The 15,110-nt window shown below is 45.8% G+C and overlaps 1 protein-coding gene across 2 annotated transcripts in view; it reads left to right on the plus strand.

The window, feature by feature from the left end:
* Positions 1-15,110, plus strand: part of LOC137327949 (alpha-1,3-mannosyl-glycoprotein 4-beta-N-acetylglucosaminyltransferase B-like) — a 281,525-nt gene that overhangs the window by 182,292 nt on the left and 84,123 nt on the right. For both annotated transcript variants that reach the window (XM_067993941.1, XM_067993951.1), the window contains exon 7: positions 5,286-5,361. In XM_067993941.1, coding sequence (XP_067850042.1) covers positions 5,286-5,361 — 76 coding nt within the window. The remainder of the gene's footprint in view (positions 1-5,285; positions 5,362-15,110) is intronic.

Consider the following 15,110-nt stretch of genomic DNA (forward strand, 5'->3'; position numbering starts at 1 on the left):
GTAGGGCTGTTATTAAACTGATAATCTGAATGTCAAGAAAAGTTGATGTATTCACTCTTATTCCATGTAAAAGTTTCAAAAATCACCCTTGACTCGTTGTTATAATTACCAAGACTTACGCGCTGTAATATCTATCTAAAAAGTTTTGCGCCTGTCACAAATGTAGTCAGTGTCCACCAGTTTTCTTCTTCTTCATTAGTTAGGTCTCTAGGGCCAATACTGCAATGACAGGGATGGAGGTATGAGGCCTACGAAGTGCCCGAAAGACTCAGCACAGCCCATTGCAGCGGGCCAGCATGAAGGGCACTAAGAGCCTATGCACAAAAAGAATTGTAGGGCCTCCCCATAATGAGACTCAACATCAGACCAGTGGGTGCTGAAGAAGAGGCCCAATAAAAGAAAAATATCTACACATTCCCAGGGCCACCCTATTTTACCTTGACTCTTGCACTTTAGCCTCAAAAAGCTTAGGTACTCCACTACCACCATTGTTCTCCCTTCCCTCTGCCATGAAAAGTGTTGGTCCTCCATAGGCAACAAGCAGCCCTTCACTGTATGCAGGTGCCCATATTCTGGCTCATCTCCCCCGCCAGCACTACATGATGGGAGTGCCAGAAAACGACTTAAATCACTTGACCTCATATTATCATGCCAGATCAGCTCATTTGTGTGCAGTTGCAGAGAGTGCCCATGGAGCAGCAGTCCTCTGTGTTTTTCTCCTTTCTAATTGTTATCTTGTCCTTTCATTATTCACCACTCATGTTGTACAAGACCTTTCTGTCAAATTTTAATTTACTCCCTGATAACGTTCCACCAAAAGAATTCACATTCCAGCAAAGTACGTTTGCTTCAGGATACGGTCACCTGGACAGTTCCTCTGTGGAGAGTTCCAAAAACCCATGATCGCAGTGGGGGCCACAGTCAAAGGGAGGGTGGGTCAGAGAATTGGAGTTACAGTTTTGTAGCCCTGTCCCCAGCCCTTCCACCCTTTGAGTGTGGCTTCCCAGCTGGGAGGGTGGGATGTACCCATATAAACCCTGCCCTCTTAGATGATGTGGAGATGCCGGTGATGGACTGGGGTGGACAAATGTAAGGAATCTTACAACTCCTCTATTGCAGGCCAACCACCTGCTGCACCCCACTTTATTTTTTTATATTTGTTCTTACAAAGGGGACCGCTGAAGGCAGGTCAAAACCTCTTTCTGGGGGCGGGGGGGGGGTGGATCCTGTCACACCACCATCTCAGCTGGCCACTCTTCCACTGTAACCCGAGGCCTCTTCAGCAGACAGGCATCCCAGATGTGCTCCTAGTGGCACGGATGCCTGCTATTCCTATTCAAATAAAGTACCCTCTCCCTAACTCCACAAACCGTTGTTGGCACCAACCGAGGAGGTCCTAGCATGTGCATTCCATCACATGGCCTGGATGCAGCCCCCTCTACCTGCTACGGATTTTCGAACCTGTGCTTTGATGCTGGAGGAATCCAGCTTTATCCTGGTGTACGTACAATGTTTTAAAATCATTTTCAAGTTCCTTTTTCTTTTTCTTGCCCTTTTCTTTCGCTGGGGAAGCTCTGTACAGATAAATGATCCTAAAACCACTTCATCACCTCTAACTTATTGGTTTTCTTTGAGGATGTGTCAAAGGAGTTTGATAGGGGTAAGGCACAGAATGTGGTGTACTTGGATTTTAGTAAGATGTTGATACAGTTCATCTGGAAATGCTGGTACTGAAAATAAAGAAAGCAGGAATCAGTGGAAATATTTTAAAATGAACATGTAATTGGTTGACCGATAGAACCTAGTGGTACAGGGATTGTCATCAGCCTAGGAGAATGTTACCAGTGGGGTGTCACAGGGGTCTGATTTGGGACCTCTTTTGTTTAATATCTTTATAAATGATCTGCAGCTAGGAGTCACAAGCACAGTGGCTAAATTTGCAGACAATACAAAGCTAATGAAGGTGATAGACTCCAAAGCTGAACAGGTTAAGCTACAGGAGGATTTGAATGTACTTGGAAATTGGGCAGACAGGTGACAGTTGAAATTCAATGCAGAGAAATGCAAAGTGCTTCACATGGGGACCAAAAATACAGGAATGGACTATTACTTATAGAATCATAGAATCATAGAAGTTACAACATGGAAACAGGCCCTTCGGCCCAACATGTCCATGTCGCCCAGTTTATACCACTAAGCTAGTCCCAATTGCCTGCACTTGGCCCATATCCCTCTATACCCATCTTACCCATGTAACTGTCCAAATGCTTTTTAAAAGACAAAATTGTACCCGCCTCTACTACTGCCTCTGGCAGCTCGTTCCAGACACTCACCACCCTTTGAGTGAAAAAATTGCCCCTCTGGACCCTTTTGTATCTCTCCCCTCTCACCTTAAATCTATGCCCCCTCGTTATAGACTCCCCTACCTTTGGGAAAAGATTTTGACTATCGACCTTATCTATGCCCCTCATTATTTTATAGACTTCTATAAGATCACCCCTTAACCTCCTACTCTCCAGGGAAAAAAGTCCCAGTCTGTCTAACCTCTCCCTGTAAGTCAAACCATCAAGTCCCGGTAGCATCCTAGTAAATCTTTTCTGCACTCTTTCAATAGAAAGAGTGCAGAAAAGATTTAATGGAAAGAAATTAATGTACATGGAAAATGGAAGAGATCTGGGAGTCCTGATTGACAATAAATTAAAGCTATTGCAGCAATGCTTGGCGACAGTGAGTAAAGCAAATCAGATGTTGGGATGTATCAGAATGTCAATATTGAGCCGAAATTGTGAGGTAATCCTGCTACTTTATAAATCATTGGTGCGACTGCACTTAAAATACTGTGCATAGTTTTGGTCGCCATAGTACAAAATTGCAGCTATTGAAAGGATACAGAAGATAGCCACTAGAATGAGTGAGGGGATGGAGGGATTGAATTATGAGGAGTGATTATATAAATTGGGCATGTTCTCACTGCAAAAGAGAAGGCTAGGAGGTGATATGATTGCTGTTTTTAGGATTCTGAAGGGACTAGATAATATAGACCATGACAAGCTATTTCACCATGTCATTTACATGGTGGCCAAAAACCCACCACCTAAATGCTAGGATCTTCCCATCAGTGGCCTCCAAAACTGACCTCGCTAAAGTTAGCCTGGACGAGGGACAAGAGTAAAGAAGTCTTGCAGCAATTTACAGGGCTTTGGTGAGACCACAACTGGAGTACTGCGTACAGTTTTGGTCTCCTTACCTAACGAAGGATATACTTGCCTTAGAGGCATTGCAACGAAGGTTCACTGGATTGATTCCTGAGATGAGAGAGTTGTCCAATGAGGAAAGATTGAGTAGATTGGGCCTATACTTTGGAGTTTAGAAGAATGAGAGAAACATATAAGATTCTAAGAGGGCTTGACAGGGTAGATGCTGAGAGGATGTTTCCCCTGGCTGGAGAGTCTAGAACTAGGGGACATAGGGCTCGATATTAGGAGGGAGGCGGGTTGGTAGCGAGGGGTCGACTGGGCATGTGGGTAACACGCCCAGTGAATTCAGGGTGCTCCACAAGCGATCGCAGCCTAATTGAAGGCACTTACCTTGGCTTCCGGGTTTCGCGCTGGAAAGCTGCGCAGCGGGCGGACTGCGCAGCCGCATCATAGGCTGTCAGCTGGAGGAGCCCTATTTAAAGGGGCAGTCCTCCACTGACTGATGCTGCAGAAAGGAGCCAAAATTACAGCATGGAGCAGCCCAGGGGGAAGGCTGCTCCCAGGTTTAATGATGCCTCACTCCAGGTCCTACTGGATGGGTTAAGGAGGAGGAGGACAGAGATCTTTTCCCCAGCGGACGGGAGGAAGTGACCTGCCTCTGCCACCACGAAGGCCTGGCTCAAGGTGGCAGAGGAGGTCACCAGCACCACCAACATATCACGCAGCTGCATACAGTGCAGGAGGTGCTTCAATGACCTAAGTAGGTCAGCCAAAGTGAGTACAATTACTCATTCCCCTGCACTCCGTCTGCCACATCACCGCCCCCACCCCACATCTCCTTCTGCACTGCCAACACTACTCTATCACATCACTCCTCACACCCGCTCAAAGCTCATTCTCATCTCACCTGCACTTACTTATCTCGCCAGTACTCATCCCACAGGATGAGTGGGATGAGTACAGGAAATTGGACATGAATTTAGATTTGAGGTTAGGGTCAGATCAGCCATGATCTTATTAAATGGCGGAGCAGGCTCGAAGGGCCGATTGGCCTACTCCTGCTCCTATTTCTTATGTTCTTATAAGGGGTCGGATATTTAGGACTTTGATGAGCAGGAATTTCTTCACTCAGATGGTCATGAATATTTGTCTGTGGATGCTCAGTTGTTGAGTATATTCAAGACGGAGATAGATAGATATTTGGACTCTAAGGGAATCAAGAGATATGGAGATCAGCCAGGAAAGTGTAGTTGAGGTCGAAGATCAGCCATGATCTTTTTGAATGGCGGAGCAGGCTCGTATGGCCTACTCCTGCTCCTATTTCTTATGTTCTTATGGGACAGTTGCCTGCCATTGTGGAAAGGTCTCAAATTCCAGTGGAAATGCCAGGAAGTGGCCCATCAGCCCCCCTTATAAAGGTCTGAGGCCCAAGGTCAGTCCCACCTCTGCCATTCTGATAGCTGTTAACGCCTGGTCTCACTCTGCATACCGGCCCACCGACACCCTGCCAGACCAGGGATGTAGGAATTCCTGAGCTGGTACTCCCCAACCTTGGCCAAATTCTCTCCTATGCTGCTAGCCATGTTTGGGGTGGATAGATGCTCCGCCCCTTACAAGGTTCTGCAGAAACTCCCGAAGCGTATCCGGCATGACTTAATCCAAGCCCCTTCCACCACGTTACTGACAAGAGTTCTGGCAGAAGTGCATTGGAAGGGCCACTAATTTGTGGCACTGTGGTATCTTGTTAAAATATTGTCTGGAAAAAGTGGACAAATTGACGTGATTGAGTTTTGGAACCCTCCTCAGACAAAGTTTGAAACACATAGCTAAACCTTGCAGGTCCTCCATGTGCACTCTCAACATAATATTCTAAAGCAGCATGAAAGAATTCCACCTGATTTTGACTGTGCTTGAGAAGTAACAAGTTGAATACTTCAATGAACCAGGAATAAACGTCTACCGTGAAACAAAAAATGATGGTGGAATAATGGCTATTTTAATCTATTTTAGCTCCCACAAATAAAATCATTTGTGATCATTATGTGCTGACTATTTCAATGATTTATACATGAGCTTTTCTGCTTTCAGGTGGAGAACAAAGCAGAATTTGGACTACAGCTTTTTAATGATGTACGCTCAAGCCAAAGGAAATTTCTATTTACAGGTATAGTAACAGCAGCATAATGTTACATAGTTTTCATAGATATATATAAATGTGGTCTCTAAAGCACTCAATCCCAAGACAAGACATCCAGTATTGTATATTCCACTAATAGGTCAACTCACGGGACTTAGACAAGGATTTAATAGCTTTCAAATGCAATAAAAGCAACGGCTAGAAAATATCAGGTTATAATAACTGCACTGAAGATCATTAGTTTGAAGTTTCATCAGAATCAGTTGTGTGGTTTGTTGCTTAGTGGAAACAGTTTGAAAAAGCCCATGGGGAGATTGCAGGGAACAAAAATCAATTCAGAAAACAAAAAAGGTTGCATACTTCTTTGTTTCTTTCACATAATTAAAAAAAAGATATTTCACTACTTTTCACTAAGATTAACGAACACATGAACATTTTTTTTAATTCGTTCATGGGATGTGGGCGTGTAGGCCCGCAAATTGCTCCGAGCAGCGAACAAACGTGCTTGCCGCTCCATAGATTTATACTCACCCACTAACTTACTGCAGTCTTTACGTTTTTTTTATTCATTCATGGGATGTGGGCATCGCTGGCAAGGCCAGCATTTATTGCCCATCCCTAATTGCCCTTGAGAAGGTGGTGGTGAGCCGCCTTCTTGAACCGCTGCAGTCCGTGTGGTGAAGCTTCTCCCACAGTGCTGTTAGGAAGGGAGTTCCAGGATTTTGACCCAGCGACGATGAAGGAACGGCGATATATTTCCAAGTCGGGATGGTGTGTGACTTGGAGGGGAACGTGCAGGTGGTGTTGTTCCCATGCGCCTGCTGCCCTTGTCCTTCTAGGTGGTAGAGGTCGCGGGTTTGGGAGGTGCTGTCGAAGAAGCCTTGGCGAGTTGCTGCAGTGCATCCTGTGGATGGTGCACACTGCAGCCACAGTGCGCCGGTGGTGAAGGGAGTGAATGTTTAGGGTGGTGGATGGGGTGCCAATCAAGTAGGCTGCTTTGTCCTGGATGGTGTCGAGCTTCTTGAATGTTGTTGGAGCTGCACTCATCCAGGCAAGTGGAGAGTATTCCATCAAACTCCTGACTTGTGCCTTGTAGATGGTGGAAAGGCTTTGGGGAGTCAGGAGGTGAGTCACTCGCCACAGAATACCCAGCCTCTGACCTGCTCTTGTAGCCACAGTATTTATATGGCTGATCCAGTTAAGTTTCTGGTCAATGGTGACCCCCAGGATGTTGATGGTGGTGGATTCGGCGATGGTAATGCCATTGAATATCAAGGGGAGGTGGTTAGACTCTCTCTTGTTGGAGATAGACATTGCCAGGCACGAATGTTACTTGCCATTCATGAGCCCAAGCCTGGATGTTGTCCTGATCTTGCTACATGCGGGCTCGGACTGCTTCATTATTTGAGGGGTTGCGAATGGAACTGAACACTGTGCAATCATCAGCGAACGTCCCTATTTTTGACCTTATGATGGAGGGAAGGTCATTGATGAAGCAGCTGAAGATGGTTGGGCCTAGGACACTGCCCTGAGGAACTCCTGCAGCAATATCCTGGGGCTGAGAGTAATTGGCCTCTAACAACCACTACCATCATCCTTTGTGCTAGATTTGACTCCAGCCACTGGAGAGTTTTCCCCCTGACTTCAATTTTACTAGGGCTCCTTGGTGCCACACTCGGTCAAATGCTGCCTTGCTGTCAAAGGCAGTCACTCTCACCTCACCTCTGGAATTCAGCTCTTTTGTCCATGTTTGGACCAAGGTCGTAACGAGGTCTGGAGCTGAGTGGTCCTGGCGGAACCCAAACTGAGCATCGGTGAGCAGGTTATTGGGTAGTAAGTGTCGCTTGATAGCACTGTCGGCGAGACCTTCCATCACTTTGCTGATGATTGAGAGTAGACTGGTGGGGCGGTAATTGGCCGGATTGGATTTGTCCTGCTTTTTGTGGACAGGACATACCTGGGCAATTTTCCACATTGTTGGGTAGATGCCAGTGTTGTAGCTGTACTGGAACAGCTTGGCTAGAGGCGCAGCTAGTTCTGGAGCACAAGTCTTCAGCACTACAGCTGGGATGTTGTCGTGGCCCATAGCCTTTGCTGTATCCAGTGCACTCAGCTGTTTCTTGATATCACGTGGAGTGAATCGAATTGGCCGAAGACTGGTTTCTGTGATGGTGGGGATATCTGGAGGCGGCCGAGATGGATCATCCACTTGGCACTTCTGGCTGAAGATGGTTGCAAACGCTTCAGCCTTGTCTTTTGCACTCACGTGCTGGACTCCGCCATCATTGAGGATGGGGATGTTTACAGAGCCTCCTCCTCCCATTAGTTGTTTAATTCTCCACTATCATTCACGACTGGATGTGGCAGGACTGCAGAGCTTTGATCTGATCCGTTGGTTGTGGAATCGCTTAGCTCTGTCTATTGCATGTTGCTTCCGCTGTTTAGCATGCATGTAGTCCTGAGTTGTAGCTTCACCAGGGTGGCACCTCATTTTTAGGTACGCCTGGTGCTGCTCCTGGCATGCTCTTCTACACTCCTCATTGAACCAGGGTTGATCCCCTGGCTTGTTGGTAATGGTAGAGTGAGGAATATATCGGGCCATGAGGTTACAGATTGTGGTGGAATACAATTCTGCTGCTGCTGGTGGCCCACAGCACCTCATGGATGCCCAGTTTTGAGCTGCTAGATCTGTTCTGAATCTATCCCATTTAGCACGGTGGTAGTGCCACACAACACGTTGTATGGTATCCTCAGTGCGAAGGCGGGACATCGTCTCCAGGAGGACTGTGCGGGGGTCACTCCTACCAATACTGTCATGGACAGATGCATTTGCGACAGGTAGATTGGTGAGGATGAGGTCAAGTACATAAGGACATAAGAAATAGGAGCAGGAGTAGGCCAATCGGCCCCTCGAGCCTGCTCCGCCATTCAATAAGATCATGGCTGATCTGATCCTAACCTCAAATCTAAATTCATGTCCAATTTCCTGCCCGCTCCCCGTAACCCCTAATTCCCTTTACTTCTAGGAAACTGTCGATTTCCGTTTTAAAGTAGGTTTCTCCCTCGTGTTGGTTCGCTCACCACCTGCCGCAGGCGCAGTCTGGCAGCTATGTCCTTCAGGACGTGGCCAGCTCGGTCAGTTGTGGTGCTACCGAGCCACTCTTAGTGATGGACATTGAAGTCCCCCACCCAGAGTACATTCTGTGCCCTTGCTACCCTCAGTGCTTCCTCCAAGTGGTGTTCAACATGGAGGAGGACGGATTCATCAGCTGAGGGAAGGCGGTAGGTGGTAATCAGCAGGAGGTTTCCTTGCCCATGTTTGACCTGATGCCATGAGATTTCATGGGGTCCAGAGTCAATGTTGAGGACTCCCAGGGCCACTCCCTCCTGACTGTATATCACTGTACCGCCACCTCTGGTCAGTCTGTCCTGCCGGTGGGACAGGACATAGAATCATAGAATCATAGAAGTTACAACATGGAAACAGGCCCTTCGGCCCAACATGTCCATGTCGCCCAGTTTATACCACTAAGCTAGTCCCAATTTCCTGCACTTGGCCCATATCCCTCTATACCCATCTTACCCATGTAACTGTCCAAATGCTTTTTAAAAGACAAAATTGTACCCGCCTCTACTACTGCCTCTGGCAGCTCGTTCCAGACACTCACCACCCTTTGAATGAAAAAATTGCCCCTCTGGACCCTTTTGTATCTCTCCCCTCTCACCTTAAATCTATGCCCCCTCGTTATAGACTCCCCTACCTTTGGGAAAAGATTTTGACTATCTACCTTATCTATGCCCCTCATTATTTTATAGACTTCTATAAGATCACCCCTTAACCTCCTACTCTCCAGGGAAAAAAGTCTCAGTCTATCCAACCTCTCCCTATAAGTCAAACCATCAAGTCCCGGTAGCATCCTAGTAAATCTTTTCTGCACTCTTTCTAGTTTAATAATATCCTTTCTATAATAGGGTGACCAGAACTGTACACAGTATTCCAAGTGTGGCCTCACCAATGCCCTGTACAACTTCAACAAGACATCCCAACTCCTGCATTCAATGTTCTGACCAATGAAACCAAGCATGCTGATTGCCTTCTTCACCACCCTATCCACCTGTGACTCCACTTTCAAGGAGCTATGAACCTGTACTCCTAGATCTCTTTGTTCTATAACTCTCCCCAACGCCCTCCCATTAACGGAGTAGGTCCTGGCCCGATTCGATCTACCAAAATGCATCACCTCACATTTATCTAAATTAAACTCCATCTGCCATTCATCGGCCCACTGGCCCAATTTATCAAGATCCCGTTGCAATCCTAGATAACCTTCTTCACTGTCCACAATGCCACCAATCTTGGTGTCATCTGCAAACTTACTAACCATGCCTCCTAAATTCTCATCCAAATCATTAATATAAATAACAAATAACAGCGGACCCAGCACCGATCTCTGAGGCACACCGCTGGACACAGGCATCCAGTTTGAAAAACAACCCTCTACAACCACCCTCTGTCTTCTGGCATCAAGCCAATTTTGTTTCCAATTGGCTACCTCACCTTGGATCCCATGAGATTTAACCTTATGTAACAACCTACCATGCAGTACCTTGTCAAAGGCTTTGCTAAAGTCCACGTAGACCACGTCTACTGCACAGCCCTCATCTACCTTCTTGGTTACCCCTTCAAAAAACTCAATCAAATTCGTGAGACATGATTTTCCTCTCACAAAACTATGCTGACTGTTCCTAAATAGTCCCTGCCTCTCCAAATGCCTGTAGATCCTGTCCCTCAGAATACCCTCTAACAACTTACCCACTACAGATGTCAGGCTCACCGGTCTGTAGTTCCCAGGCTTTTCCCTGCCGCCCTTCTTAAACAAAGGCACAACATTTGCTACCCTCCAATCTTCAGGCACCTCACCTGTAGCGGTGGATGATTCAAATATCTCTGCTAGGGGACCCGCAATTTCCTCCCTATCCTCCCATAACGTCCTGGGATACATTTCATCAGGTCCCGGAGATTTATCTACCTTGATGCGCGTTAAGACTTCCAGCACCTCCCTCTCTGTAATATGTACACTCCTCAAGACATCACTATTTATTTCCCCAAGTTCCCTAACATCCATGCCTTTCTCAACCGTAAATACCGATGTGAAATATTCATTCAGGATCTCACCCATCTCTTGTGGTTCCGCACATAGATGACCTTGTTGATCCTTAAGAGGCCCTACTCTCTCCCTCGTTACTCTTTTGCCCTTTATGTATTTGTAGAAGCTCTTTGGATTCTCCTTTGCCTTATCTGCCAAAGCAATCTCATGTCCCCTTTTTGCCCTCCTGATTTCTCTCTTAACTCTACTCCGGCAATCTCTATACTCTTCAAGGGATCCACTTGATCCCAGCTGCCTATGCATGTCATATGCCTCCTTCTTCTGGGTGAGTGGGCGGAGATTTGGCAGATGCAATATAATATTGGAAAATGTGAGGTTATGCACTTTGGCAGGAAAAATCAGAGAGCAAGTTATTTTCTTAATGGCGAGAGACTGGAAAGTACTGCAGTACAAAGGGATCTGGGGGTCCTAGTGCAAGAAAATCAAAAAGTTGGTATGCAGGTGCAGCAGGTGATCAAGAAAGCCAACGGAATGTTGGCTTTTATTGCTAGGGGGATAGAATATTAAAACAAGGAGGTATTGCTGCAGTTATATAAGGTATTGGTGAGACCGCACCTGGAATACTGCATACAGTTTTGGTCTCCATACTTAAGAAAAGACATACTTGCTCTCGAGGCAGTACAAAGAAGGTTCACTCGGTTAATCCCGGGGATGAGGGGGCGGACATATGAGGAGAGGTTGAGTAGATTGGGACTCTACTCATTGGAGTTCAGAAGAATGAGAGGCGATCTTATTGAAACATATAAGATTGTGAAGGGTCTTGATCGGGTGGATGCAGTAAGGATGTTCCCAAAGATGGGTGAAACTAGAACTAGGGGGCATAATCTTAGAATAAGGGGCTGCTCTTTCAAAACTGAGATGAGGAGAAACTTCTTCACTCAGAGGGTGGTAGGTCTGTGGAATTTGCTGCCCCAGGAAGCTGTGGAAGCTACATCATTAGATAAATTTAAAACAGAAATAGACAGTTTCCTAGAAGTAAAGGGAATTAGGGGTTATGGGGAGCGGGCAGGAAATTGGACATGAAGCTGAGTTCGGATCGGTCAATGCCCTGTGGGTGGCGGAGAGGGCCCAGGGGCTATGTGGCCGGGTCCTGCTCCGACTTCTTGTGTTCTTTAGATTTGTGGTTGGGATCAGATCAGCCATGATCTTATTGAATGGCGGAGCAGGCTCGAGGGGCCGATTGGCCTACTCCTGCTCCAATTTCTTATGTTCTTATGTTCTTATGTTCTTTTTGACTAGGGCCTCAGTCTCCCGAGTCATCCAAGGTTCCCTACTTCTACCAGCCTTGCCCTTCACTTTATAAGGAATGTGCTTACCCTGAACCCTGGTTAACACACTTTTGAAAGCCTCCCACTTACCAGACGTCCCTTTGCCTGCCAACAGACTCTCCCAATCAACATACCCAGGGATGGTGATGGAAGAGTCTGGGACATTGGCTGAAAGGTATGATTCTGTCAGTATGGCTATGTCAGGCTGTTGCTTGACTAGTCTGTGGAACAGCTCTCCCAATTTTGGCACAAGTCCCCAGATGTTAGTGAGGAGGACTTTGCAGGGTCGACTGGGCTTGGTTTGCCTTTGTCGTGTCCGGTGCCTAGTGGTCCAATGCCGGGTGGTCCATCCAGTTTTATTCTTATTATGACTTTTTCAGCGAGATTTTACAACTGAGTGGCTTGCTCGGCCATTTCAATTAAGAATCAACCACATTGCTGTGGGTCTGGAGTCACATATAGGCCAGACCAGGTAAGGACGGCAGGTTTCCTTCCCTAAAGGACATTATATACAATGACAGAGTGTAAAAGATACCTTGTGTATCACAATTGTGTGGAACAAGCTGGATGGACCAGAGAGTCTTTTACTCTGTCATTGTTTATATGTTCATATGTTTGTTGTGTATCACAATATATACACTCCCCACCCTATCCAAAACCATGTGATCTCCTGGGAGAGGCGAAAAAACATAAAAGCCCAGGCCAATTTGGGGAAATAAAATCTGGGTAATTCCTCTCTGACCCCTTTGGCGATCAAAACTACCACAGAAGATCACCCTGGCCCCAATAATTCTATGCATTACCTAACTTTTATAAGATGTGATCTCCAGCCAGAAACAGGTCCAGCTCTTGCTTGAAGGAATTCAGCAAATCGGCGTCCACCACACCAGCCGGCAGCCTGTTCCAGTGGTTCACTATTCTCTGGGACCTCCTGACATCTAACCTAGATCTGGCCTTATACAACTTAAAATTGTGACCCCCCTAGTCCTCCCTAACCTATTTAATTGGAACAAACTGTTTCTATCCCTTTCATCATCTTATAAACCTCAATCAGATCACCCCTAAGTCTACGCTTCTCTAAAGTGTAGAGTCCCAACTCTTTTAGCCTATCTTGATGCTAAGATGCTTTAAACTGGGAATTAGTCTAGTGGCCCTCCTCTGCACCCTTTCCAAAATCACAGCATGTGAAGAGGCCAAAACTGAACACAATATTCTAACTGAGGCCTGACTAAGGTCTTGTACAAAGACAAATCTTGTACAAATTGGCACCAATTTTTTCAGCAAAGTCAAGTTGAAAAGGTAAGTTGAATATGTGGTATATGCATCATTAGCTGTTTGCGCTTAATTTATTGGGAGGAAATTTAATTGTCAATTATTATTCAAGTATTTCTCACCAAATAAGCATATTTGAGGAGACAGTACAGTAGTTATGGTCATGGTACTGGCCTAATAGCCCAGTGGTTAGGAATTCAAATGCCACCATAGCAAATTGAATTCTATCAGTCTGGCAATTTGTGGGCCACCAACAGGAAAAATGAACAGCTGGCTCACTAATGTCCTTCAGAGATGGGAATTTACTACCCCTATCCAGTCTGGCCGACATGTGACTCCAACCTGGTTGTCTCTTAATACCCTAGCAACCCCTTCACTTAGGAGAAGAAGGTGGTATAGATATGTAATAAATTGCCCTGAGAGCAAATAAGTAAAAAAAAAATTACGGAGTAGATTTTCAACCTGGCACAAAACTGGTGTTGTGGATCAGCCACCGATTTTCATTTCCATAAAAATTGGGTGGTTTCTATAACAGGCTGTTATATAACTGACAACTCCAGTTTATGCCCGGGCGGCAAGTTGAAAGTCTACCCCTATTTGTTGGCGATCATTTCCTAATGTATTTAATTTTCATATGCAGTGAAAAGGTGAGGAATGTCAATATATCCATTTTCCACATGAAGCATAACCAGGTTAGGTACAGCATGTTGAGGCACAGGCCATAGCTCCCCGTAATCTGCCCCAACAATATGCCTCCACAAAAATCGTTTCCAGCTCCAGTGTGATATTTTCCATTTCCCACAACAATCAGCTGAAGTGAAACTGAAAACAACAATAATTGTCATAAAATAAAAACAGAAAATGTTGGAAACAATCAAACAGGTTAGGCAGCACCTATGGAGAGAGAAACATAGATAACGTTTCAGGTCAATCGCCTTTCATCAGAACTGGAAGATGTTAGAAATGAACAGCTTTTACGCAAGTACAGAGCTAGGGAAAAGGCTCTAACGCAGACCTCTCCCTTTTGTTCTTTCCATGCACCCCCCTCCCCCAAACCCGACACCGACACCAGCCTTTTCCGAAAGCTATTCCTCTTAAACATTCTCCAGTTCTGTAGATGTTCTGCACAAATAGGACTGAGTTACTTGGACTTTGAGGCTTGGATTGCCAGAGCTTGAGGGTTGTATGTGGCCTACGGGCCGCATTTTGGACACCCTATCCTACTGCACTTGTCTTCACGTGTCATTGGCCTCTTTTCAGTTCTCTTATTGAGTTGTCAGCTTTCTTGAAACGTTAGTCAGCTTTTGCTGGTTTTCCAGATAGGCATGTATGCACCTAATATGAATATCTTAGTGTCCAACTAATAAGCTGAGCACTGGGGTAGATCTATCTAATAACCTCCTGTTGCTATGCCAACAGTTAGCTGCTGTCCTAGGCAGACTGCCAAAACAACATACAGGATCTTATCAGATCCTAGCTTTTGAATTTGAAATGTTATCAGACATCCTCCTCTCAGAATGCCAATCTTTTGAAAAGATCACCTCTTCAAAACCCATCAAAAACAACAACAGCATCTTGCATTTATATAGCAAGTCAGGCAGCATCTGTGGAGAAAGAAACAGTTAACATTTCAGGTCAATGACCTTGCATCAGAACTGGAAGAAGTTGAAGATTAAACAGTTTTTAAGCAAGTACAGAGCCAGGGAAAGAGGGGGAGGAAGGGGAGGGGGGGAAATAACAGAAGTGAAGGTCTCTGATAGGGTGGAGGGCAGGAGTGATTAAATGACAAAAGGGATGATGGTGCAAGGCAAGGAGGGTGGTAATGGGGCAAGTAAAGAAACAAAAGATGGGTCTAGAGGAGCAACATCAGAACCATTACCAGCACCTGCTGTCTGAAAAAAATGGGAGCAGTGGTTATGATCTGAAGCTGTTGAAATTAATGTTGAGTCCAGAAGGTTGTAAAGTGCTTAATCGATAGGGGAGGTGCTGTGCCTCGAGCTTCCGTTGAGCTTCGACTGTCCACCAATATCGACCAAAAACCCATTGACTCCCACAGCTACCTTGATTA

This window comes from Heptranchias perlo, chromosome 1, assembly GCF_035084215.1.
Source record: "Heptranchias perlo isolate sHepPer1 chromosome 1, sHepPer1.hap1, whole genome shotgun sequence".
NCBI lineage: Eukaryota > Metazoa > Chordata > Chondrichthyes > Hexanchiformes > Hexanchidae > Heptranchias > Heptranchias perlo.